We start from the raw sequence: 26944 nt of genomic DNA, 5'->3' as shown, positions 1-26944 counted from the left end.
TCATCAGGGTAGGAATAACTTTGTTTCGGAATGCCCTTCCGAGCTAATATCTGGCGTTCAACCTCCATGCCGCCAAACGAAGCCGCGGTAAGTCTTGATAAGCGAACGGCCCCTGTTGCAGAAGGTCCTCTCGAAGAGGAAGAGGCCTCGGATCTTCCAGCAGTAACGCTAGAAGATCCGCGTACCCCGCTCTTCTTGGCCAGTCTGGAGCAATGTGGATCGCCTGAACTCTTGTTCTCTTTATTAGTTTGAGAATCCTTGGGATGAGTGGAAGTGGAGGGAACACATACACTGAATTGAACACCCAAAGAGTTACCAGGGCGTCCACCGCCACTGCCTGTGGATCCCTCGACCTGGAACAATACCTCCGAAGCTTCTTGTTGAGGTGTGAGGCCATCATGTCTATTTAAAGTACGCCCCAATGACTTGTCACCTCTGCGAACACTTCTGGGTGGAGGCCCCACTCTTCCAGATGGAGATCGTGTCTGCTGAGGAAGTCCGCTTCCCAGTTGTCCACACCCAGAATAAAGATTGCTGACAGCGCCACCGCGTGCTTTTCCGCCAAGAGGATGATTCTGGTTACCTCTGACATTGCAGCTCTGCTCTTCGTTCCGCCTTGTCGGTTTATGTAGGCCACTGTCGTTACATTGTCCGAATGAACTTGAATGGCCTGATCTTTTAAAAGATGTGCCGCTTGTAGAAGACCGTTGTATATGGCCCTTAGTTCCAGAATGTTTATCAGAAGGATGGATTCCAGACTTGACCACCTTCCTTGGGAGTCTTCCCCTGGGTGACTGCTCCCCAACCTCTGAGACTTGCATCCGTGGTTAGGAGGATCCAATTCTGAATCACGAACCTGCGGCCCTCTAGTAGGTGAGAAGTTTGCAGCCACCAGAGGAGCGATATTCTGGTTTTCGGTGACAGACGTATCATCTGGTGCATGTGAATATGAGATCCCGACCATTTGTCCAAGAGATCCAGTTGGAAAGACCGTGCATGAAATCTTCCGTACTGTAGAGCCTTGTAGGAGGCAACCATCTTCCCCAGAAGGCGAATGCACTGATGAACCGATACCCGGGCTTGCTTCAGGACATCCTGGACCATTATTTGTATCACCAACGCTTTTTCCTCTGGCAGAAACACCCTCTGTACTTCCGTGTCGAGGATCATCCCCAGGAAGGAGAGTCTCCTTGTTGGCTCTAAATGCGACATTGGAAGGTTCAGGATCCATCCATGATCCTGGAGTAGTTGAGTCGTGAGAGCAATGCTCTGTAACAGCTTCTCCCTGGAAGACGCTTTTATCAGTAGGTCGTCCAGATAAGGAATTATGTTCCCACCCTGCGTGCGGAGGAGTAGCATCATTTTCGCCATCACTTTGGTGAACACCCTTAGTGCCGTGGAGAGGCCAAACGGCAGCGCCTGGAATTGATAGTGACAGTCCAGAAGCGCAAATCTGAGAAAAGCCTGGTGAGGTGGCCAGATCGGGATGTGAAGGTACGTATCCTTGATATACAGTGATACCAGGAATTCCCCTTCCTCCAGACCTGAGATCACAGCTCTCAGAGACTCCATCTTGAATTTGAATTCCCTCACGTAGGGGTTCAATGACTTTAGGTTTAATATTGGTCTTACCGAACCATGCGGTTTCGGTACCACAAACAGGTTTGAGTAATAATAACCCTTGTGGTGTATGTGAGGTGGAACCGGGACAATGACATTTGACCTCAGCAATTTTTGAATGGCTTCCTGTAGGATAGCACTTTCGGTCAGCAAAGTTGACAAGCCCAATTTGAAGAATCTGTGAGGCGGGAGTTCTTGAAACTCCAGTCTGTACCCCTGGGTAACAATTTTCAGTACCCAGGGATCCAGGCAAGAGGACGCCCAGACCTGACTGAAATTTCTTAGTCTTGCTCCCACCTGCCCGAACTCCAGGCTGGGGGGTCCACCGTCATGTTGAGGATTTTGAGGAAGCAGAACCAAGTTTCTGCTCCTGGGAACCTGCGGGTGTAGGTTTTCGGGATTTCCCCTGACCACCTCTAAAGAAAGTGGGTGTGGATTTGGACTTTTTTTGCTTTATTGGTACCAAAAGGACTGAATCGCACACGTAGAATATGATTTCTTAGTCTATGGTGCAGCAGAGGGAAGAAAGGTTGACTTATCAGCAGTTGTCATGGAGATTCACGCATTTAATGCTTCCCCACATAGAGCCTGACCTGTGAAGGGTAGGTTCTCCACACTCTTCTTAGATTCCGCGTCCGCAGACCACTGGTGCAGCCAGAGTCCCCTGCGTGCCAAGACAGCCATGGAAGACGTCCGTGCATTCAGATGACCAAGGTCCTTCATGGCTTCCACCATGAAACCTGCAGAATCCTGTATGTGACATAAAACCATTTCAATGTCACTTCTATCCATAGTATCTAAATCCTCTAGTAATGTGCCTGACCACTTTACTATGGCTTTAGAAATCCAGGCACAAGCGATAGTGGGCCTTAGCGCCACGCCTGAAGCAGTGTATATGGATTTGAGCGTAGTCTCAATCTTGCGGTTTGCCAGCTCTTTCAAAGTGGTAAACTCAGGGACAGGTAAATCCACCTTTTTAGACAATCTAGATACAGAAGCGTCTACTATAGGGGGGTTTTCCCACTTTTTCCTATCCTCTTCAGGGAAAGGAAAAGCAATGAGAACCCTTTTTGGGATCTGGAATTTTTTCTCCGGGTTTTCCCAGGATTTTTCAAACAGTGCGTTTAATTCTTTAGACGCAGGGAATTTAAGGGAGGCTTTCTTATGGTCTATAAAGTAAGCCTCCTCGACCTGCACAGGTACTTTGTCAGCAATGTGTAAAATGTCCCTATTGGCCTCAATCATGAGCTGCACCCCCTTAGCAAGGGATGCCTCACCTTCCCCCCCCCCCCCCCCCGTATATCCCCATCACTGTCTCCCGTATCAGAGTCGGTATCAGTGTCGACTTGCATTATCTGGGCAAGAGCATGTTTTTGTGGGCATATACAGAACACAACATAACCTCTACAGATTTCCTCAAAACCTGTGTTTCAGTCTCATTATGAGTTATCCTAGATGAAAATAAGATTTTACTTACCGATAAATCTATTTCTCGTAGTCCGTAGTGGATGCTGGGACTCCGTAAGGACCATGGGGAATAGCGGCTCCGCAGGAGACAGGGCACAAAATAAAAGCTTGAGATATCAGGTGGTGTGCACTGGCTCCTCCCCCTATGACCCTCCTCCAAGCCAGTTAGGATACTGTGCCCGGACGAGCGTACATAATAAGGAAGGATATTGAATCCCGGGTAAGACTCATACCAGCCACACCAATCACACCGTACAACTCGTGATCTGAACCCAGTTAACAGTATGATAAATTTAAAGGAGCCTCTGAAAAGATGGCTCAACAATAATAACCCGAATTTTTTGTAACAATAACTATATACAAGTATTGCAGACAATCCGCACTAGGGATGGGCGCCCAGCATCCACTACGGACTACGAGAAATAGATTTATCGGTAAGTAAAATCTTATTTTCTCTAACGTCCTAAGTGGATGCTGGGACTCCGTAAGGACCATGGGGATTATACCAAAGCTCCCAAACGGGCGGGAGAGTGCGGATGACTCTGCAGCACAGAATGAGAGAACTCCAGGTCCTCCTCAGCCAGGGTATCAAATTTGTAGAATTTAGCAAACGTGTTTGCCCCTGACCAAGTAGCTGCTCGGCAAAGTTGTAAAGCCGAGACCCCTCGGGCAGCCGCCCAAGATGAGCCCACTTTCCTTGTGGAATGGGCTTTTACTGATTTTGGCTGTGGCAATCCTGCCACGGAATGTGCAAGCTGAATTGTACTACAAATCCAACGAGCAATCGTCTGCTTTGAAGCAGGAGCACCCAGCTTGTTGGGTGCATACAGGATAAACAGCGAGTCAGTTTTCCTGACTCCAGCCGTCCTGGAAACATATATTTTCAAGGCCCTGACAACGTCCAGCAACTTAGAGTCCCCTAAGTCCCTAGTAGCCGCAGGTACCACAATAGGTTGGTTCATGTGAAATGCAGAAACCACCTTAGGTAGAAATTGAGGACGAGTCCTCAATTCCGCCCTGTCAGAATGGAAATTTAGGTAAGGGCTTTTACATGATAAAGCCGCCAATTCTGACACACGCCTAGCTGAAGCCAAGGCCAACAGCATCGACACCTTCCACGTGAGATATTTTAAATCTACCGTAGACAATGGTTCAAACCAGTGTGATTTTAGAAATCTCAACACAACATTGAGATCCCAAGGTGCCACTGGAGGCACAAAAGGAGGCTGTATGTGCAGCACCCCTTTCACAAATGTCCGAACTTCAGGTACTGAAGCCAGTTCTTTCTGGAAGAATATCGACAGGACCGAAATTTGAACCTTAATGGACCCTAATTTTAGGCCCATAGACAGTCCTGTTTGCAGGAAATGCAAGAAACGACCCAGTTGAAATTCCTGTGTAGGGGCCTTCTTGGCCTCACACCACGCAACATATTTACGCCAAATGCGGTGATAATGTTTTGCGGTTACTTCCTTTCTGGCTTTTACCAGAGTAGGGATGACTTCTTCTGGAATGCCCTTGTCCTTCAGGATCCGGCGTTCAACCGCCATGCCGTCAAACGCAGCCGCGGTAAGTCTTGGAACAGACAAGGCCCCTGCAGTAGCAGGTCCTGTCTTAGAGGTAGAGGCCACGGTTCGTCCGTGAGCATCTCTTGAAGTTCCGGGTACCAAGACCTTCTTGGCCAATCTGGAACCACGAGTATAGTTCTTACTCCTCTCCTTCTTATGATTCTCAATACTTTCGGTATGAGGGGCAGAGGAGGGAATACATACACTGACTGGTACACCCACGGCGTTACCAGAGCGTCCACTGCTATTGCCTGAGGGTCCCTTGACCTGGCGCAATATCTGTCCAGTTTTTTGTTTAGACGTGACGCCATCATGTCCACCTTTGGTCTTTCCCAACGGTTTACAATTTGGTGGAAGACTTCTGGGTGAAGTCCCCACTCTCCCGGGTGAAGGTCTGTTTATGTGGGCGACTGACGTGATGTTGTCCGACTGGATCAACACCGCCTGACCCTGAAGCAGAGGTTTTGCTTGAATTAAGGCATTGTAAATGGCCCTTAGTTCTAGAATGTTTATATGAAGAGATGTTTCCATGCTTGACCACAAGCCCTGGAAATTCCTTCCCTGTGTGACTGCTCCCCAGCCTCTCAGGCTGGCTTCCGTGGTTACCAGGATCCAATCCTGAATGCCAAATCTGCGGCCCTCTAGTAGATGAGCCCTCTGAAGCCACCACAGGAGAGACACCCTTGTCCTTGGCGACAGGGTTATCCGTTGATGCATCTGAAGATGCGATCCGGACCATTTTCCCAGTAGATCCCACTGAAAAGTTCTTGCATGGAATCTTCCGAATGGAATCGCTTCGTAAGAAGCCACCATTTTTCCCAGGACCCTTGTGCACTGATGCACTGAGACCTGTCCTGGTTTTAGGAGGTTCCTGACTAGCTCGGATAACTCCCTGGCCTTCTCCTCCGGGAGAAACACCTTCTTCTGGACTGTGTCCAGAATCATTCCTAAGAACAGTAGACGTGTCGTTGGAATCAGCTGCGATTTTGGAATATTTAGAATCCATCCGTGCTGACTTAGCACTACCTGAGATAGTGCCACTCCGACTTCTAACTGTTCCTTGGTTCTTGCCCTTATCAGGAGATCGTCCAAGTAAGGGATAATTAAGATGCCTTTTCTTCGTAGAAGAATCATCATTTCGGCCATTACCTTGGTAAAGACCCGAGGCGCCGTGGACAATCCAAACGGCAGCGTCTGAAACTGATAATGACAGTTTTGTACTACAAACCTGAGGTACCCTTGGTGAGAAGGATATATTGGGACGTGGAGATAAGCATCCTTGATGTCCAGCGACACCATATAGTCCCCCTCTTCCAGGTTCGCTATCACCGCTCTGAGTGACTCCATCTTGAATTTGAACCTTTTTATGTAAGTGTTCAAAGATTTTAGATTTAATATTGGTCTCACCGAGCCGTCCGGCTTCGGTACCACAAATAGTGTGGAATAATACCCCTTCCCCTGTTGTAAGAGGGGTACCTTGATTATCACCTGCTGGGAGTACAGCTTGTGAATGGCTTCCAGAACTGCCTCCCTGTCGGAGGGAGACTTTGGTAAAGCAGACTTCAGGAACCGATGAGGAGGAAACGCCTCGAATTCCAGTTTGTACCCCTGTGATACTACCTGTAGAATCCAGGGATCCACTTGCGAGTGAGCCCACTGCGCGTTGAAATTCTTGAGACGGGCCCCCACCGTGTCTGAGTCTGCTTGTAAAGCCCCAGCGTCATGCTGAAGACTTGGCAGAAGCAGGGGAGGGCTTCTGTTCCTGGGAAGCGGCTGCATGGTGCTGCCTTTTTCCTCTTCCTCTGCCCTTGGGCAGAAAAGAGTGACCTTTTGCTCGCTTGTACTTATGGGAACGAAAGGACTGAGTTTGAAAAGACTGTGTCTTTTTCTGTTGATGTGAAGTAACCTGGGGTAAAAAGGTGAATTTTCCAGCCGTTGCCGTGGCCACCAGGTCTGTTAGACCAGCCCCAAATAACTCCTCCCCCTTATACGGCAATACTTCCATGTGCCGTTTGGAATCTGCGTCCCCTGACCACTGTCTGGTCCATAATGCTCTTCTGGCAGAGATGGACATTGCGCTTACTCTTGATGCCAGGGTACAAATATCCCTCTGCGCATCACGCATATATAGCAATGTATCCTTTAAATGTTCTATAGTTGACAGAATATTGTCCCTATCCAGGGTATCAATATTCTCAGTCAGGGAATCCGCCCATGCGACTCCAGCACTGCACATCCAGGCTGATGCGATTGCTGGTCGCAGTATAACACCAGTATGTGTGTATATACTTTTCAGGATATTTTCCAGCCTCCTATCAGCTGGTTCTTTGAGGGTGGCCGTATCAGGGGACGGTAACGCTACTTGTTTAGATAAACGTGTGAGCGCCTTATCTACCCTAGGGGGTGTTTCCCACCGTGCCCTAACCTCTGGCGGGAAAGGGTATAGTGCTAATAACTTATTAGAAATTAGCTGTTTTTTATCGGGGGAAACCCACGCTTTATCACACACCTCATTTATTTCCTCAGACTCAGGAAAAACTATTGGCAGTTTTTTCACACCCCACATAATACCCGCCTTTGAGGTATTTGTAGTGTCAGAAAGGTTCAATGCCTCTTTCATTGCCGTGATCATGTAACGTGTGGCCCTACTGGACATTACGTTTGTCTCGTCACCGTCGACACTAGATTCAGTATCTGTATCTGGATCCGTGTCGACCCACTGAGGTAGCGGCCGTTTTAGGGCCCCTGAGGGTGTCTGAGACGCCTGAACAGGCACTAATTGATTTGCCGGCTTTCTCATGTCGTCAACAGTTTTTTGTAAATTGCTGACATTATCACTTAATTGCTTAAACACAATCATCCAGTCAGGTGTCGACTCCCTAGGGGGTGACATCACTAACACAGGCAACTGCTCCGCCTCCACCTCATTTTCCTCCTCATACATGTCGACACACGCGTACCGACACACAGCACACACACCGGGAATGCTCTGATAGAGGACAGGACCCTACTTAGCCCTTTGGAGAGACAGAGGGAGAGTCTGCCAGCACACACCCAGCGCTATATATATACAGGGATAACCTTATATAAGTGTTAATCCCTTATAGCTGCTGTTAATCTAGTTATTTGCTGCCAAAATGCCCCCCCTTCTCTTTTTTACCCTGAATCAGATGCAGTACTGCAGGGGAGAATCAGGGAGCCGTCCTTCCAGCGGAGCTGTGAGGGAATAATGGCGCCAGTGTGCTGAGGAGATAGGCCCCGCCCCTTCACGACGTCCTTAACTCCCGCTTTTTTGTGTAAAATGGCAGGGGAAAAAATACATCCATATAGCCCTGGAGCTATATGTGATGTATTCCTTTTGCCAGCTAAGGTATATGTGTGTTATATTGCGTCTCAGGGCGCTCCCCCCCAGCGCCCTGCACCCTCAGTGACCGGAGTGTGAAGTGTGCTGAGAGCAATGGCGCACAGCTGCGGTGCTGTGCGCTACCTTAGTCTTGAAGACAGGATGTCTTCTGCCGCCGCTTTCACCGGACCTTCGTCTCTTCTGGCTCTGTAAGGGGGACGGCGGCGCGGCTCCGGTGACCCATCCAGGCTGAACCTGTGATCGTCCCTCTGGAGCTAACGTCCAGTAGCCTAAGAAGCCCAATCCACTCTGCACTCAGGTGAGTTCGCTTCTTCTCCCCTTAGTCCCACGATGCAGTGAGCCTGTTGCCAGCAGGACTCACTGAAAATAAAAAAACCTAACTAAACTTTTATTCTAAGCAGCTCTGGAGAGCTACCTAGTTTGCACCCTTGTCGGCCGGGCACAAAAATCTAACTGGCTTGGAGGAGGGTCATAGGGGGAGGAGCCAGTGCACACCACCTGATATCTCAAGCTTTTATTTTGTGCCCTGTCTCCTGCGGAGCCGCTATTCCCCATGGTCCTTACGGAGTCCCAGCATCCACTTAGGACGTTAGAGAAATCTGGGATATCATTCCCTTAATTGAAGTCACCCACAATGATTCGGATTCAGCAGGCTGAGACATTATATTACATTCCTGAATACATGGAATGGAATCGGATTCCTCTGGAGAAGATACACACTCTGCAGCACAAGATACAGGGTTCCTGGACATGGCAATGTGAGATATATGTACACACACACACAGGATAATGTCAGACACAGTTTTCCCCAAGTAACTTCAGAGAGACAGAATTAGGGAGCCAGCACACACAGCGCCCCAGTAGGCAGTTATATTAAAGCCTGGCGCTGCCTGAGTAACCTAAATAGACTACACAGTTGTTATGTGATTAAAAAACACTCTCCCCCCCCCCTTCTATAACCCCCTGGTACCGCACAGGATAGCTGGAGTTATGTGGAGGGTCAGCGCTCCCTGTCAGCGTCTCTTTCTGTGGAACTGCAGTAAGAAAATGGTGATGGTGAGTGCTGGATCTGCTCTGAGGAGAAGCTCCGCCCCCTTGTAATGGCGCGTCTTCCCGTACTTTAGAAGATTATACTGGCCTGAGGTAATACATTGCTGGCAGTAGACAGAATCCCTGATAGCTCGAGTGACCAGTTTGTAGGGTATTGCGCTGGCCCAGGGCGCTCCTCACAGTGCCGCACAGTGTGCATCTGAGCCCTCCGGAGCGCAGCATAAGCGCTGCGATCTCCACTATGATGCCGCCATTCTCACCGGTTCCCCGCTTGTCGGGTCACCGGTGTTCTACTCACCACTCGAGTTCTTCTGGCTCTGTTAGGAGGTGGCGGCAGTGCTGTAAGAGTGAGCGGTCGCCTCGGGGGCTTGCGATCATCACCCTCAGGAGCTTAGTGTCCTGTCAGCGGAGATAGTGGCCATTTACCTCTATGGTTGGACACTACTCCTCCCCTAAGTCCTAAGAAGCAGGGAGGCTGTTGCCAGCAGCCTCCCTGTGCCTAAACGCTTTAAAAATCCACAAAACTAAAAGAACTCCTAGGAGCTTCCCTAGCTGTGACCGGCTCCACCGGGCACATTTTCTAAACTGAGTCTGGTAGGAGAGGAGCCAGCCCACACTATTAAACTCTTAAAGTGCCCATGGCTCCCAAGGGACCCGTCTATACCCCATGGTACTAATGTGGACCCCAGCATCCTCTAGGATGTAAGAGAAAACAGCCCCTTAATGTGCTACATACTGTATATAGTGTCACTAGTTTCATAATAGTTACTGTATGAAAAGTTTGTTGTTATTGCTCACATGTAATTATTCATTTTGTCAACGGTTCACTTACGGCGTGAGAACTAACAGTTCAAAAGTCATAGAAATTGTGCTTCTGGAACCTAGACAGGGTTATTTTACAATTACATTATTATTAATACTTCAATACATTGTTGCATACTTTAATTTGTCCATTTAGCACGTGGGTATGGGGATTTTGGGCAATTTGTGGTGAAGGACACAACAAAAGCACCCTATGCAAAGGCATGAGGGATACAAATGTGACCATGGAATGTGTCAGGATTAGAGTGTATAAAAGCTACAGAGAATTAACAATTGACACAATACATCTTTGGTGCCCTACATTTTGGGGGGTAATTCAGAGTTGATGGCAGCAGCAAATTTGTTAGCAGTTGGGCAAAACCATGTGCACTGCAGGTGTGGCAGAGCGTTAGATTTGGGTGGGTTATTTTGTTTCTGTGCAGGGTAAATACTGGCTGCTTTATTTTTACACTGCAATTTAGATTTCAATTTGAACACACCATACCCAAATCTAACTCTCTCTGCACATGTTATATCTGCCCCCCCTGCAGTGCACATGGTTTTGCCCAACTGCTTACAAATTTGATGCTACGATCAACTCTGAATTAGGCCCTTGGTCCATGGACCAGCATATGGACCAAGATGTTCTAATATTTTGTTCTTCAAAATGTTTACAACACATGCAATTACAGAATTCTTACCGGAGCTGTGCCCGACCTCAGCCTCTCTGCTATAAATTCATCCATCAGATCTGGGATATTGGAGCTGGAGTTGATATCACTATTTATGGCACTTAACTGTGGACCTACATCTTCTTTGTTAGCTAGAAAATAAAAAAAAATATGTCATTCAAAATGTCGTTTAAGTACTTGCAAAAGGGTGAGCAAACCAAGGAAGGGACCACGGGAATAGAATTAGAGATTAGGTGTATGAGGAATGCAGCATGCGGTTAGGAAGATGGTGTCACCATCTTAGAAGCGGAGAGTGTTTGGGATTAGTAAATGCTGAAACTCTTTGAGTCATTTCAGTAATAAGCAGTTAGTCAAATCTGGGTAATTCTAAAAGCCAAGTCATTCCTTGAAGCAGAGCTGGCGGGGTAGGAGAGTAAATTTCCAGATGTCATTTAAGAGATCTCTCCTGACAAACAGCAGTGTAAAATTGTCCATAGCTAGATTTCTGTTACTGTATATCATGTTTTTCCCCTGAGCCATTGATATACCCCAAACATGCTGTATCAGGTCACATGACAAAATAAGGTATTACAGGTACATAAAAAAACAACCGACAGTATGGGGAAACATGGGAGAACACACTGTATCAATGCTTGACCTTTCAACATATAGCCATATGGGCTGATTCAATTAGCCGTGGAAGTGACCTGGCTTTCGCGCTTTGACTTCTGAAGGCAGATTCTGCTTGCACCTCATGAAGATGTGAACCGAGCCTGCCTACCAATGGCAGCTCGCAGCTAATTGAATCTGCATCAATGTCTACACCAGTGGTTCAGAAAGTTTCTTAAATCATGGCGCCCTAATGTCAGTCACGGCACTGGGAGAAACTCTGTTAATGTTAAATTAAGTAAATAGTGCTTACGTGTCATCCTTAGGTTCAGTTATGTAGTGGTAGACAGTGATGTACTTGGCAGCTACCACCACTGGTTTTGCCTATCACATGGACCATAAATAATTTGATTTTGTTCTGGACCACCAACACGCACCACAGCACCCAGTCTACACAGTGGAGGCAACCATTTTTGTAGGTTGATCTAATATTCTATAGGTGCCAGGTCTACTACAAAATAAATGACAGAAGACAAAAACAGTAGAGTATTATCAATACATGTGCAAAGATCACCTGGATCATGAGATTTGCACACTATAGTTTAACAGGCTTTCAATCTAGAAGGTAAGCGCTGGGAAGTTTTTTGTTTCTGTTTTGAGCTTTGTCTATCTATTAGGGAAAGGAGTATCCCTAATTTTCCCAAATAGCAGCTACCTATATTAACAAAAAAGGTGAAAGCGCAGCCTACCACCACCCCTGAACTCTATATCAATAACATACTCCAAGGTGGGCAGCAGCTAGCTCATTCTAACATATATATATCTTTCTAATATATCAGGGTATTCTTCAAGCCAAAGAAATCTTTCCCAGCCGAAAGAGAGAAACCAGCACACCACCAGTAGCAAATTCATAAAGAGCTGTATTTCAGCATGGCAACAGTCACAAGCATGATCACTTCATATTCCAGCCAGGATTAACATGATACTTTACATGTCTTTCCGGATAACAGACCAGAGAATCCAAGTCCCCTCTGCCCAACAGCCGTTTCGGTGTTACCACCTTCCTCAAGGGCATTCAAAATACTGCTGAGCCAAACGCTGTTTAAACCATAGACTGACGCCTGTCATCAGCCCAACACGCCCACTCATCTGTAAAGTTAAACTCTACTCACCTGTGTGCTGTCACGTCCGCGCTGGCTGTAGCATGAAGTTCCTATCATGGAACGCACTCAACCCGCGGTGGAACGCACTTCCGGTACTGGCATTCATCACGGGAGTACATCACTTCCGCCTGACGTAGTCGGTCCATGTTCAGCGAACCAATCAAGTGTCCACACACAGTATCACCAGGACAACCAAAGGACGCGATGCTTCCCTGTATGTCCACTAGCCATAACCAATTCAGTAATAGTGATCAAATCACAACCCTGATCAAAACATCAGTGAAGTGGGATTGAGTGTGCCTGACAGGCGTCCCGTCATGGTACAGTCACAATACAGACCTCTATCTCACCTAGTCAAATCACCAAAATGTTTACCAAAACACATAACTTACACAAACACATACAATACATTAATGTATACCAGTGCATAATATTAAGCAGCCCCAAGAGACTATACTATAAATGCAATGTAAATTGAAATGGCAAGCGAGACTAAATCTACTTGTTCACAAGAAACAACTAAGAGTTAATTCTTAATTTAATCCATACGGTGCCACAGTGTTAAAGTTATAGATCATTTCACATTCTCTTTGCAACAGTCTCTTATGTCAGTCTCCACCTCTCTTCCAAGGCTTAATTTGGTCCAGCAGCATAAATTTAAAGTCCCGCATGGTGTGTCCCTTAGCGGTAAAATGTCTTGCTACTGGTGGTGTATTTTGCTCTACTTTAAGCATAGCTTTTTTGATGGAAGAGCGATGCATAGCTATACGTTCCTTCAATCTCCTGATTGTTTTGCCAATATAGATAAGATTACATGGGCAAAGGATAAGATACAGCACGTATTTGCTCTCACACGTCATGTGGTGTCTAAGGACATATTTCATTCCAGAATGTGGATGAATGAAGCTATCGCCAGTGATCATATGTTGGCAATTCACACAGCCGCTGCACCCATAGGCTCCATATTTCAATGAGAGCCAATTTGCTCTAGGGATCCCAGGACTGATATCAGACTATGTAATAATGTCCTTCAAATTAGAACTTCGCTTATAAGCAAATAATGGTTTGCTATGGCAGAGGGACCCGATGGTCTGGTCGGACTGCAAAATATGCCAATGTCTGTGAATTGACTTTATTAAATACTGTGACGAAATAGAGAACGTATTAGGGAACACCATCCGTTCTAAAGCTTTTTTCTCCTGAGGCTTGTTAAGCAAAGTGTTCCGATCTAATGTGAGGCATTTCTGAAAAGCCTCCTCAATCTCCTCTTTAGGATATCCACGTTCGACAAAGTCATTTCCCATTTTCCATAGAGCACCCATCAACATTTTACTGTCTGAAGTAATTCTCACGATACGGATAAATTGAAAAAAAGGAAGTCATTTCTTAAGTGGTCTAGGATGAAAACTATCACACAATAACAATGTGTTTTTGTCAGTAGTCTTCTTAAATATTGCTGTCTCAAACTTGCCATTATTAATAGAAACTGTTACGTCTAAAAAATCTATGCTCTTAGGGCTGCTATTATGTGTCAATCTGATGGTGCTTGCCAGCAAGTTCAAACTCTCAATAAACTTGGACAATGTAAGATTGTCCCCTGTCCAAATAAAGAAGATGTCGTCAATAAAACGTACATAAAAAGGCTATATATTGTGAAAACATGTTGCTGCCCAAGATGCACTGTTTTTCATACTCGTGCATAAATAGGTTAGCAAACGATGGGGCCACATTGGACCCCATCGCCGTCCCCTGTAACTGAAGATAAAATGAGTTCTCAAACATAATTTTTTTTATGCAGAATCATGTCCAACAGCAAGAGTAAGTATTCACAAGGGGGACCCTTATATACAGCATTTTCAGATATGGACTTGCGAATTGCATCCATACCTGCTTCATGCCCAATGTTGGTATACAGGCTCGTGATGTCGCAAGTCACCAATAAGCATTTCTCCGGTGAAGACCCAAAACCGATTATCCTATTCAAAAAATCATTTGTGTCCTTCAAGATTGTAGGCATGGAGGACACCACTGATTGAAGAAAATAATCAACAAATTGTGAGAGGCTTTGGCATAATGATCCCCTTGAAGAGATAACTGGTCTCCCCGGGGGCTTGGTTAGGGACTTATGAACCTTTGGCAATATATACAAAATTGGAATCACTGGATGTTCTTGAGTTAAAAATGTTGCTGTCGGTTCATCAATCCAACCATTACCAAGCCCCAGGGAGATAGCAGCATCGATCTCTCGCTTATACCCAAAGGTGGGGTCATATTGCAACCTTTTGTAGCAAACCGGGTCAAGTTGTCTATAAACCTCCGTGATGTAATCCTTTTTGTTCACTACTACAACCCCTCCACCTTTATCTGCAGCATGTACTACAATAGAAGTAATCGATTTTAAGCTCTTAATAGCCAGTTGTTCTTCCTTACCGGTATTAGAAATGGAGCGTTTCTGTTTTTTCATAAAGGGAATAATATCTTGTCTGACCAATCTCATAAAAATGTCTATAGACGGATTATTGGAAGGTGGTTCAAAAGTGCTTTTGATAGGAAATGGAGTCCCCGGGTTACTTCTAACCCCTTGCTTACCAAAATAATCTTTTAGTTTAAGTTGTCTCTGAAATTTATATAACTCCACTTTGCAATCAAATGTACTTTGTCTAAATGTTTGTACAAAGGACAAACCCTTCGATAACACCCCCTGTTCACTATCAGTAAGGGCGTAATCGGAAAGATTATAAACCTTTACTTCCTCCTGCCTTTCCAAGGGTTTTCCTTTTGAGCAGCATTTATTTTTCCGCTTTCCCCTCCTGCAGCGCCCTGTTCTTTTTTGTTTCTGGTACACGTGAGGCCCACCTCTCGTAAAAAAAGGGCCACTCTGAGTCGTAGACTGATCAGAATCAGAGGTGTGGGACTCAATGTCAGTGTAAGACCTCTCAAAGCGTTTTCTACCGGTTTGTTTCGGACGCCATTGTCGTGTCCCACCCTGAAAGAACACCCAAGGATGTACTCTCAATTCTTTGTAGTCGTCTCTCACCTTTCTATATTTACCTTTCTAATATATAAATACCTTTTGCTTTGGTTGAAATAGAAATAAAAATAAAATATAATGAATAAAGAAGAATTAAGAATTTAGGACTGCTATTTAATGAAGATAGGAGATCTGAAATACTTCCAGTAGTTAATATAACAGAAGAGAACTTCTGCGACTTATATCTGAAGTATGAAAAATTAGAAACAATAGAGATAAAGCAATGGTGGGAAAGCGCTACTTTATCGAAGTATATAGAGAATAAAATGATCCCAAGAGGGCTAAGAATTATGAAGAAACCATCCTTTAGTAGTCAAAACAAAGACTTTTTGCAACAATGGAATGAAACTTTGGACTCCTGCTCACTGAAATTAATGGCATTAATCGTAAAAGACAGGGATTTCTCTATTAAAGAAAGAGAACGGTAAATAGAAGATATAAAGAAAAAATTAAAACCCCTGGAACACCTGGAGGACTCTAGAAATTAGCAAAGTCTGACCAATATTAAACTAAGGAAACTGGAGGAAGAAGTAGTCGAGCAGAAAAAGAAGAAATTTAATAGAGATTTGGGGAACTACAAAGAAGACTACAGAAATTGGCCATCAAAGAGTAATAAAGAAAACCCCATTAGAGGAGGAAATTGGTCCAAAAGAGAGAATGAGGGAGAACAAAGAAAAGCCACAGGTTACAGATCCAGTAATCAGAATTATGGATATAGACGGTACACAAATCAAAATGATAACCACTATAGATCCGACAATTACCCCAATTCTAGGTTTAGGGATGATACAAAGAAACCATACCACCCTCCAAATATGAGACAACAACAACAACAACAACAAGAGAGAGTGGAGCAGGCAATGGGACCTATGAAAGAGAGGTATCCTGACGAAGTTTACATTAAGGATATATATAAACAAGGACAAGAAGAAAGCCAAAACCGGATGGATTTATCTGCAAGAACCCTGATGGAACGTTTGAAGAAAAGGACAGATAAAGAAAGAACAAGACTCCCTCTGTCTGAAATTGATTCGGAGGAGGAAGATGCGGATGATTGCCTAGTTGCTTTTTTAGAGTTGGTACAGAAGAACTGCTCATTTACGAATACGGGGGCAATCCCAAAGAAAACATAGAGCCTCCTAGAAAATCAAGACAAGAAAAAGAGAAGAAGAAAAAGAAGTGGAACAAGCGAGGAGTACGAGGAGGGACAAAAACAAAATCAAAGAGGAAAAAGAAAGGAGCAAAGAAGTAACACCACCAGTAGGGATCTTCAATCTGAGCCAATACCAACTGACAGAGATAAGAGTCCTAGCTAAAGGTTTGAAGTTTGCGCCAACGAATGAAATAAGGAATTTGAAACCTTTATCAATTTGGAGAAATTCGTACGGAAGGTAACCCTAAAAAAGTTCTTCAGGAGGAAAGAAAAAAATATGGGAAATGCATCTGAACAATGTTTTTAAACATACAAATCTCAAAGTAAAATCAACTTTCTACCCACATTACCTAAAAGGATCACAGTTAACAACGTTTCAAAAATTGGTGGAGCGAGATCTAAAAATAATTAAGGAAAAAGGATACAATACTAAGTATAAATCATATAGAAATAGAAAAAGAAATATAAACTAATATAGAACGGGATGCTCTCCGCTCACTAAGAGAAAATAATGAGATCGTTATAAAGCCCACGAACAAAGGCGGCTGAATTGTTGTAATGGACAAAGAAAAATATATTGCTGAGGGCAAGAACCTCCTTAGTGATCAATCCACATATAAAGAATTAAGAAAAGATCCAACTGAACAATATAAGAAGGAAATGATTGATCTGCTGAAGAAAAGTTTGGAGAAAAATATCCTGAACAAAACTGAATATGAGTTTCTATATCCGAGGTGCCCGAAGATTCCGGTATTTTACCACCTGCCTAAGCTACAAAAGAACCAACAAGAGCCACCAGGAAGACCTATAGTGGCGGGTATAGGATCGTTAATGGCCAACCTATCTGGTTATATAGATATATTACTACAAACAATTGTGATACAGCAACATAATCATTTGAAAGACACCACACAAGTGCTAAAAGTGTTACAAAGTTTAGAATGGAAGAGCACAAATTGCATGGCAACATGCAATATAAAATCCTTATATACTTACATCGAACACCATCAAGGACGCACTAATGTTAAAAAAAAATCTTAGAGGAAGATTCTACATTACACCCTGAACATATAGATTTAATAATTCCGGGATATATGTTATCCTGAGACATAATTACTTTTGGTTTGAGAAAAATTCTACAGCCAAGAGAAAGGAATGGCTATGGGAACGAAATTTGCTCCGGCTTACGCAAACCTGTTCTTATCCCAGTGGGAAAAAGAAAGGATATGGAATAATAACCCCTATGAAAAAAATGTAATTTGGTGGGCCCGTTATATAGATGACGTGATTATCATCTGGGACGGAGACACAAAAGGATTGGAACAATTTATCTGTACTTTAAATATCAATCAAGAAAATTTGGAATTTACCAGCGAGATCAGTGAACATACGATCAATTTTCTTGATCTTACAATTTACATCGAAAATGGATGGATAGAAACAAAAACATATACCAAGCCAGTCGACTGCAATAGCTATTTGGACGCTACGAGTAATCATCCAAGTTGGCTAGCGAACGTCCCAAGAGGTCAATTAAGACCAATTAAGAGAAATGGTTCCAAAGAACTTGAGTTCGAGAAACAGTCAGGAATTTTAATGAAAAACTTTGAGGATAAGCATTATAAGAAAGAAACCATCATGAAAGATAAGAACTATGTTGATTCCCTGAGCAGAAACTCGCTTCTAGAATATAAACAAAGGAAACAAGATAGCACTGAACAGAATTTAAATTTTATCACAGAAAATTCAGCACAAAGTAAGGATCTGGAACTCATCATGAAAAGGCACTGGCACATCCTTATGATGGATGAAGAACTTAAAGACATCCTGTCAGAAAAACCGAGAATGATCTATAGAAGACCTCCAACCATTAGAACAAATCTTGTTCGAAGTCATTAAAAAACATGAAGGAGTCAAGAAGAACAGGCTAAATGATAACAAAAAAGGATTCTATTATTGTAGGATGTGTGTGGCTTGTAAGAAAGGTCAGAATATATCAAATTAGGCAATAACAACGATTAAATCAACAACGAAGAATACGCACTATACAATTAATGATAAAATAACAAAAGGTGAAACGCGTAGATGATTGCAGAGAACATTGAGAGCCGCTAAGCCCCGATCCAGACTTCCCGCCGGACATCGGGAATGGAGGATCCTGAGGAGGAGGAAGGAATGTGGAGAGCGGCGTCCAAGTCTGCCGCAGACACATTAGTGTACGGAGCTGCAGCTCACTAGGTTGAAAGGAAAGCCTGCAAGCTATCCCGGAGCAGTAACCTTCTGAATGGATCCAGTAGGTAAAAGACGTTAAGGTAAAAATACCTGAGACTCTGATATTCATGACTCAAAAAACCCTATGCATATATATATATATATATATATATATATATATATAACATTTTGTCTACAAATATACGTTTTTTCTACAAATATGAAATCCGATCTGTGAAAAATACACCTACAGGAAGGGGACTTTTTAACACTTGCAAAATATATTAATCAAATTATAAGGGAGGAAAGTAAAACGCCATTTGGTGTGTCAACTCATAAATTGGAAATTTATTTTATGTTGTGTGTGTTGTCTGTGATAGATGTTGTCTAAAAAACGTCTTTTAGAATATACTGGTATTTACCAGTGATCACATAATATTTTATATTGTCAGAATAAAAACAGATTTTATATTGATTTTCACATTGTTTTATTGTGAATGGAAATGCCTTGTTAATAGAAGGTAAGCGCTGGGAACTTTTCTGTTTCAATCTAGTGTCCAGGAAGCTTGCAATCTAGAGAGGATACCACTGGAGTAAACTACTTAATTTTTTAATTTTTCAGTTTTGTAGTATGTAAACAAGAACATAGGATCATTAGGTCCTAAAGAAGATGATAAATGCCAACATTTTTTTATATATTACAATACATATTGTAAAGCAACACTTGGTTATACAATTGATAAAATACTAAATCAGCAGTAGCAGTTCACACAATTAAAAAAGAAATGCCTTAATACAGATTAAGCCTTTAGGTGTTGACAGATGTTGTAATTATAATCCAGAAGTATATCATACTATAATGACGGCTTCACAGAATAAGCCTTTCATATTGCATTTTTTTTTTTACTTCAATGAAGCTAGAGAGAATAGCCAGCAAAGTACAGTAATCAAAACATACATTATTTTTGTACTCACTGTTAAATCCTTTCCTTGGATTCCATGGGAGACACTGGAGCCACTGGGACATGTGGCGCAAAGGAGTATGGGCACTTCTAGAACAAACCTGTCAGCACAGGCTTCTCTCCCTCTATATCTCACCAAGTGTTACTCTAGACAATTTTAAACTAATTAAGCCTATAGGACAGAGGAAAGGACAATAAAAGAAGTGTAGAAGAACATGTAGAGCAATACTAAGAACACCACAGGACATAGCCTGGAGCGTTAGGTTGGGCGTCCAATGTCACCCATGGAAACAGAGAAAAATATTAAACAGTGAGTACAAAACCCGTTTACACTTTCTTCTTATAGGGTAAACTGAAGACTCTGGGGATGTCCTAAACCTCTCAAAAAGAAGGGAACACTCTTGTGCTGTGCATAACACCCTTTGACCAAAACTGCTATCTCTTGAAGTGAAGGCATCAAAGCGATAGTTTCACAAAAGTAAGCAACTTAAGATTCACTAACTGTAATGGTTCAAAGGAAGGGAGCGGTAAATCTTAAGAATTAGATTTAAATCCCAAGGGACTACAGGGGGGATGAAGGGAAGTTGAATATGAAGAACCACCTTTTTAAAAGGTTTGAACTGGAACTGCTGCAATCTTTCTCTGAAAAGAGTGAGAGTGCAGAAACAAGTATCCTAATGGAATTTAGTTGCAGACCTATTTCTAATACAGTCTGTAGGAATAAAAAAAAATGAAAGGAAGGAAACATTTTTCACAACTAGAAAAGTAAAGTAATTTTCTAGACCCTATTATACATTCTGACTGATACTGGTTTCAGTACTTTTAACAATGTTATCTGTTAAACCTTTTGGTTTTTAGAATAGCTGCTTCAATAGACACCCTGTTCAGGCTAAGTGAGGTCGAGCCCTGTGTTGGAATGGATCCGGAGTGAAAATATCAAGGGGGAGATGAAAGCATTCTGAGGAGATCCGTGTGCCATGACCTGAGAGGTCAGTCTGGGCAAGTAGGATGGCTTGGACTTCTTTAGAATCTGCAGGAGCATTGCTAATGATGGAAAAAGATAAATTAGGGAGTGTGTCCAAGAAACTGTCATAGCATCTAAGAGAAACACTCCGGAATATGTGGTACAAAAAGCAGCACCTCTCCACCTTGAGGTTCTTTCTGAAAGCAATCATGTCAACTTCCAGATGACTCCATACCTCTACTCATTACTGGAAGACCAAGGGATGGAGAGACCACTCCCCTGCATGAATGTCTTGCGACTGAGAGTCTGCCTACCAGCTGGCTACTCCTGGTATGTAAACTGCTGAGATAGCTGGAAGGAACATTGTGGCACATTTCCTGAAATTTTCTCTCTCTTGCTTTGCTTGGACATTTTTTTTTGTCTCCCTCTATATATGTGAAAGCTGTCGCATTGTTTGACCCTGAAGGTGGGACTGCTTGACGCTGATGGAGAGTGTTGCCTCCTGCACTTCACTGAAACGTTGAGCAAAGTATCATCCCTCCCCACTAGTATCTATAGTTAGAAGAGTCTAAATCCATACGTTGAATGGATGACCACTGCTGAGATGGCTAGATTGTAAACACCAGAGAAACAACCGTTTCACTATGGCTGTCTGATGTATGTGATCTGATGTGGACATAAGATTTGTTACATTTTACTATAAGTTCCAACTGGAACATCCTTCAATTACATTGCGCATATCCCACCACTTAGAAGATGGACACTATTGTGCCCAAAACTTTCATTCAAAAGTGGATTGACACAGATCACCTTTTCAGCAGAGATCTGACTAGACTTTGTAAGGAGCGGACCTTTTCTTGTAGAATGAAAACTTTGTTCCGTAACCGCACTCCTAAATAGATCATCTCCTAATAAGGAATCAGATTGAATTGATCCAATAAATTCCAGGTGGTTCCACTTTCGTAGATAAATAGTCAGCGAAGCGGACTCATGATTACTAGAGATGACCCTGGGGAGATATCTCTGTTATTCTTTATTAACAGCCAACTGTTTAGACAGTTATAACATGGCCCGAGTTAAAGTATTAACCCAAACTGGCTTGTCCAGTGACCAGGTGGTGTACTTGGTGGGCAAGGCTGTTGAGCTAGAGACATGCCCCAAAACAGGTCCCTTGGGTCAGACTGGCACTTGAAATTTTTGCCTAATGGGCCCTACACACTGAAAGATTTAGGTGAACAATATGAACGAGAAGTCATTCATATTGTTCAGTGTTTAGGAACCAACGATGAACGATGCGCGGCCCCGCGCTTGTTCAACGTTGGTGCCAAGTCGCTTATGCATGCAGGCCAATATGGACAATCTCGTCCATATTAGCATGCAGTGCTATGGAGCCGGGTGACAGGGGGAGTGAAGAAACTAAACTCCCCTCCGCCGCCAGGTCGCCCGTCTGCCGTATCGGCGGTCGGGCAGCTCGGCGGCGGGTCGCCGAGTCTGTAGGGCCCATGACACTTTTTACTGGCATAAATCTTTTACATAGTGGTTGCCTTATGGGGAACACTTTTAGATGAAGTCCATTCACCAGACATAGAAAATGTTTTATTAATAATGACTTAAAAATATTAAACAGTAAATATTACACTTGGAAAACAATACCCTACTTCACTTAACACAACTACAATATAAACAGGAGATCTGTATTAAGCAATGAAAGATCACAGATAATAACAGCAACAATAATATCCAGTTCTGATTATAAACACGTTTTATCAGACCACAGAGTAGTATAAAGAAGGGTCCTTGATAGTGACCCAGAACTGATATACCATAAAATGTGGCTTTGAAAAGATAATTCAAGAGACATAAATAACAGTAATGTGGTTTTGAAATTACTATAGGAAAGTGACTACATTTTATATATGGGCGATTCTACGTGATGCATGTGACAGCTACACAAATTCAAACGACATACTTCTCCAAAATACCAAGATTTTAGTGTGTCTTAAGTTATAGGGTAAGGAATAGCTACTAAGCAATTTAGTTTTCATATAAGAACCATTTCTTAACAGACCAATTTAAAAGGAAAATAAATAAATATAAAAGCGTGTGATTAACGGGACTTTGTTTTTACTTTCTAGAGAATCACCTATATATATGGGTGCAATCTGACGACAGTTGAATAAGCGTAGCAGTATAGATGCTGTTTGCCAATTATTGAAGAATCCGCTCCATCCTGTGTCTATATATATATATATATATATATATATATATATATATACACACACACACACACATACAGTGTGGTTTGCATTGTAATAATAACGGTCACAATGAGGAACAATACACAGTTAGGTCCGTTTCTGTTAATTTAGCCATTTTCCAAAACATTCAATTTATAGAATACATATAGTTTTAAAGTACAGTATTCACATCCAAATTGGATGAAGGGTTTAGGAATTACATCTGTTTAATATGTAGCCCCCTCTTTTGCAAAGTACCAAAAGTAAATGGACAATTGACTCAAAAGCTCTTTCGTGGATAGATCTGGGCTATTCTTTTATTTATCAAATAAGCAGGTAAAAGGACTGGAGAGAATTCCAAGGGGTAAATTTACTAAGAATTGTGTTTTGTCAGAGTTTACATGATTGGCATGGCAGGGATACATGAGAGTTTTCAAGACCAAACACTCAAATTTACTAAGAATTGTCTTTGACAGAATCATATTTTCCAATCGTATTTAATCATGTGTTCAGTCGTGTTTGTGATGAATTGTAAAGTCCTGCCTGTGAGCACGGGTGTAGCTAGGGTGGCTCCGGTGGAGCGCGAGCTCAAGAAGCCGGCAAGGTTAGAGGGTGCGCCGCCGCACCCCAATGTGCTGCGGTCCGTTGTACAGGCAGCCGCAGAGCAGGAGGAGGAGCAGAGGGGGCGCACACTGACTCGGACTCTGAGATTAGGTAGGGAACAGGGCTGGGCAGAAACAAAAGCAAGAGATACTGAAAGTCGGCAAATGCTGGAGCTCTGCCAGTCTTCTTTATATGGCTCAATGTGTGCTTGTGGCTCTGCAGCAGGGCTACCTTCTGTCCTGCAGCACTACTCTCTGCCTCCTCTGCTGCAGCACCTCTCCTGCCCCAGTTGCTGCCTAATCTCTCTCTGCCCCAGCTTTTGCAACATCTCTCTCTCTTTCCTGGAAACTGCAGAACATGTCTCGACTTCAGATGCTGCAGCACCTCTGCTGTAGCTGCTGCAGCAGCATCCTTTCTGTCCCTGCTGCTGCAGCACCTCTCTCTGCCCCATCTGCTGCTGCAGCACCTCACTCTGCCTCTCAAACTGCTGCACAGCATCTCTCTCTGGCCCTCAGGCAATTCTGGGATAATATTTTAATTGAAGCATAGTGGGATTATCAGGTCTGGGATGGCAGTTCTAGGGTATTATTTTCATTGAGGCATTGGGGAAATATCACGTGGGGGGGGGGGGGGAGTTTTGGTGTATTATTTTCATTGAGAGTTTGGGGAGAGGGTTCAGGTCTGCGGGGGAGTCACATTTGGGACATTATTTTCATTAAGGGATTGGGTGGTTGTAAGGAAAGGTCACTCTGGGCATACATAGTGTTTTTAATTTATGTGAATTAAATAAGTTTATAGTTAAATACACCTACTTCCACAGCGGCTCTACTGTGGTGTATTGTGTAAAAGGGGCTCTACCAAGGCATAACATGTATAAGGGGCTCTACCATTGTGTAACGTGTATAAGGGACTCTACTGTGGCATAATGTGTATAAGCAGTTCTACTGTGGTGTAATGCGTATAAGCGGCTCTACTGTTGCGTAACGAGTACAAGCAGCTCTACTGTGTGGCGTAACATGTAACATGTATACGGTGTACTACTGTGTGGTGTAATGTGAATAACGGACACTACTGTGGTGTAACATGTATAAGCAGCTCTACTGTGTGGCGTAACATGTATATGGGGTGCTACTGTGCAGTGTAATGTGAATTGGTACTACTCTGTGGCCACACTTCTATATTTTAGTTACGCGACTTCGGCACGCACTGCCAATGTTTTTAACATGGAGGGCACACAATGGAAACTTTCACCCTTAGCTTCACAAGGTCTACAACTGGCCATGTCACCAATTTAGGATTTTTATATATTCTTTCTTTTCAAATGTAACATGCCACCATATGTTGGCCAGGCCCCCAATTCAGTACAGGGGAGGGGGGCGCAAAAATATAGACTTGCTCCAGGTACCTTGGCGCCTAGCTACACCTCTGCCTGTGAGCAGTGTTTTTGAGAAGCCTGCACAGATCTGTGTAATCTGTGCTGTGCTTCTCTGTATAAAAGTAAAGAAATAGTTAAAAACCAGAAGAAAAAAAAAAAAAAAACACACGTGCGGTCGACCACCCCCATCCCCTCTTCCTCCTCTCACAAGCATAACCAGCCCTGGGCTCTTTCTGCTGGCTCTGGTTCTAAAAATATTGTAAAACTAAATGTATAGAGGCCCCATATTTAAAGAACCAGCACTGGGCTCTTTCTGCTGGCTCTGGTTCTAAAAATATTGTAAAACAAAATGTATAGAGGCCCCCGTATTTAAAGAACCAGCAACGGGCTCCACTAGCAAGGGGGTAATTCCACAGCTAGGGGACACACTTCACGGGGTCACCTCGGCCAAATCATTAATACACCCCCCACCTAGTCAGCCCAAGCATGAGATTCCTGGGGAAGTGGAGACCCCCCACATAAAGGGGCCCTCCTCTCCAGTGTACCCCAGGCCTGGGCATAAGCCCAGGGTTATTCCCCACACCCATGAGCGGTGGGTGCGGAGTTGATAGCTACCCCAGTAGTAGGTCGATTACTTCTTTGCTTCCTGACATCTCAGCTGTATTGTATACGGAGAACTGATTGTTACCCGTGCTCTGTTTTTAGTTTTCTGTGATTTTAAGTTCTGTTTACTCTGTGTTGTTCTAATGTGTGTTCATGTACGGAGCTGCGAAACACTTGTGGCGCCTTATAAATAACTTGCAGTAATAATAATAATAATATCATTAAAGGTTTGAGATTTCAAGTAATATTATCTTTTACAGGGGACAATAGGTCCCAGCAAGCATCACCCGCACTTGGAGAACTACAAGTACCAGCATGCGGGGGATTAAGGGCACGCTGCTAACCATATTTGCCCTGTAAAAGAACTATTAAAATAAACACAGTACACACCAAATGTTTTAACCTTTTATTAAGACCCGATAGCCTTAAGGTGGGTACACACTGAGTTGATATTGCCTCAATATCTCGTATAGATTCGGACGGAAATTACATACCTGGCATATCATTCGATGTGTATGCCCAATATGTGGCTGCCCATGGTCGCTAACATATACTGCCTGTGGTCACTAGCGAGTACTGTATGGCTAACTGGGCAATATAGCTAGTGACATGGTGTATTCTAAGGATGGAACAGTGATCATTCTTTCCTACATATTGGCTGGGTACACATCGTTCAGTGTGTACCTAGCATTCAGAGTGCAGAGTAGATACCTGCAGCGACAGTGGTTGGGCCTCTCCAGTGCGGCTCCCTTTTAGGAAGAAAAGGACTGCCGGCTCAGAGCAATATTACAGTGATCCTCCTGTCAGTTCCAATGTGGATAACTTAAACAAAATACATTAAAATACATTTTACAGAAAAAATACAGATGGGCACTTGAAAAAAAAAAATGGCTTGAGTGACAGTTGATGGGGTATAGAGGGGGAAGTTGCCTGTGTCGACAGTTGTGCCCACACTCCTCTTGCCACCATACAGTATGCCCCATTGTCCACCATAGGAAGAAAGGGAAAATGCTATATAAAGCAATCATGTTACATTCTCTTTCAGTATTATTTTAAGACTTAATCCACACTTCTATCCCCTGAGCAAAATCTTTAATTCTCTAAGGTGTCCCTTTCCCTAGCCTGAGCCCAAATGGCAGTGATTTTTACCTGGATCCTGCTGATGCAGTAATTCTTGTGATGAGAAAGAGGACCAATCACAAGGCCTCAATCTCTATTGATCACTGCTTGTTATTGGTCGTCTTACTAACATCTTGACCCACAGACCCCATTCCACTTTTCAGACTAGTCTGTAATAGGAACAAAGTAACCCTGGAGAAAAGGGCTGCATGAAGCAGTGTCCAGGACTGGGCACCTTAGCTACATCTTTCAGTATTAATATTATTTTTATATATGGAGCCACAAGGGTTCCACAGAACCTAACAAAGTACATAAATAATTGAGCCAATCTGGAAAACAATGACTTACAGTACAAGATAATGTAGGACAAGTA

The 26944-nt window shown here is 43.4% G+C and overlaps 1 protein-coding gene across 7 annotated transcripts in view; it reads right to left on the bottom strand.

Moving 5' to 3' along the window:
* Positions 1-26944, bottom strand: part of RALGAPA1 (Ral GTPase activating protein catalytic subunit alpha 1) — a 669595-nt gene that overhangs the window by 323551 nt on the left and 319100 nt on the right. For all 7 annotated transcript variants that reach the window (XM_063947861.1, XM_063947860.1, XM_063947862.1 and 4 more), the window contains one exon: positions 10572-10693. In XM_063947861.1, the coding sequence (XP_063803931.1) occupies positions 10572-10693 (122 nt within the window). The remainder of the gene's footprint in view (positions 1-10571; positions 10694-26944) is intronic.

The sequence above is a fragment of the Pseudophryne corroboree genome, chromosome 12 (genome assembly GCF_028390025.1).
Source record: "Pseudophryne corroboree isolate aPseCor3 chromosome 12, aPseCor3.hap2, whole genome shotgun sequence".
Taxonomy (NCBI): domain Eukaryota; kingdom Metazoa; phylum Chordata; class Amphibia; order Anura; family Myobatrachidae; genus Pseudophryne; species Pseudophryne corroboree.
This window is presented reverse-complemented; position numbering and strand designations above follow the sequence as displayed.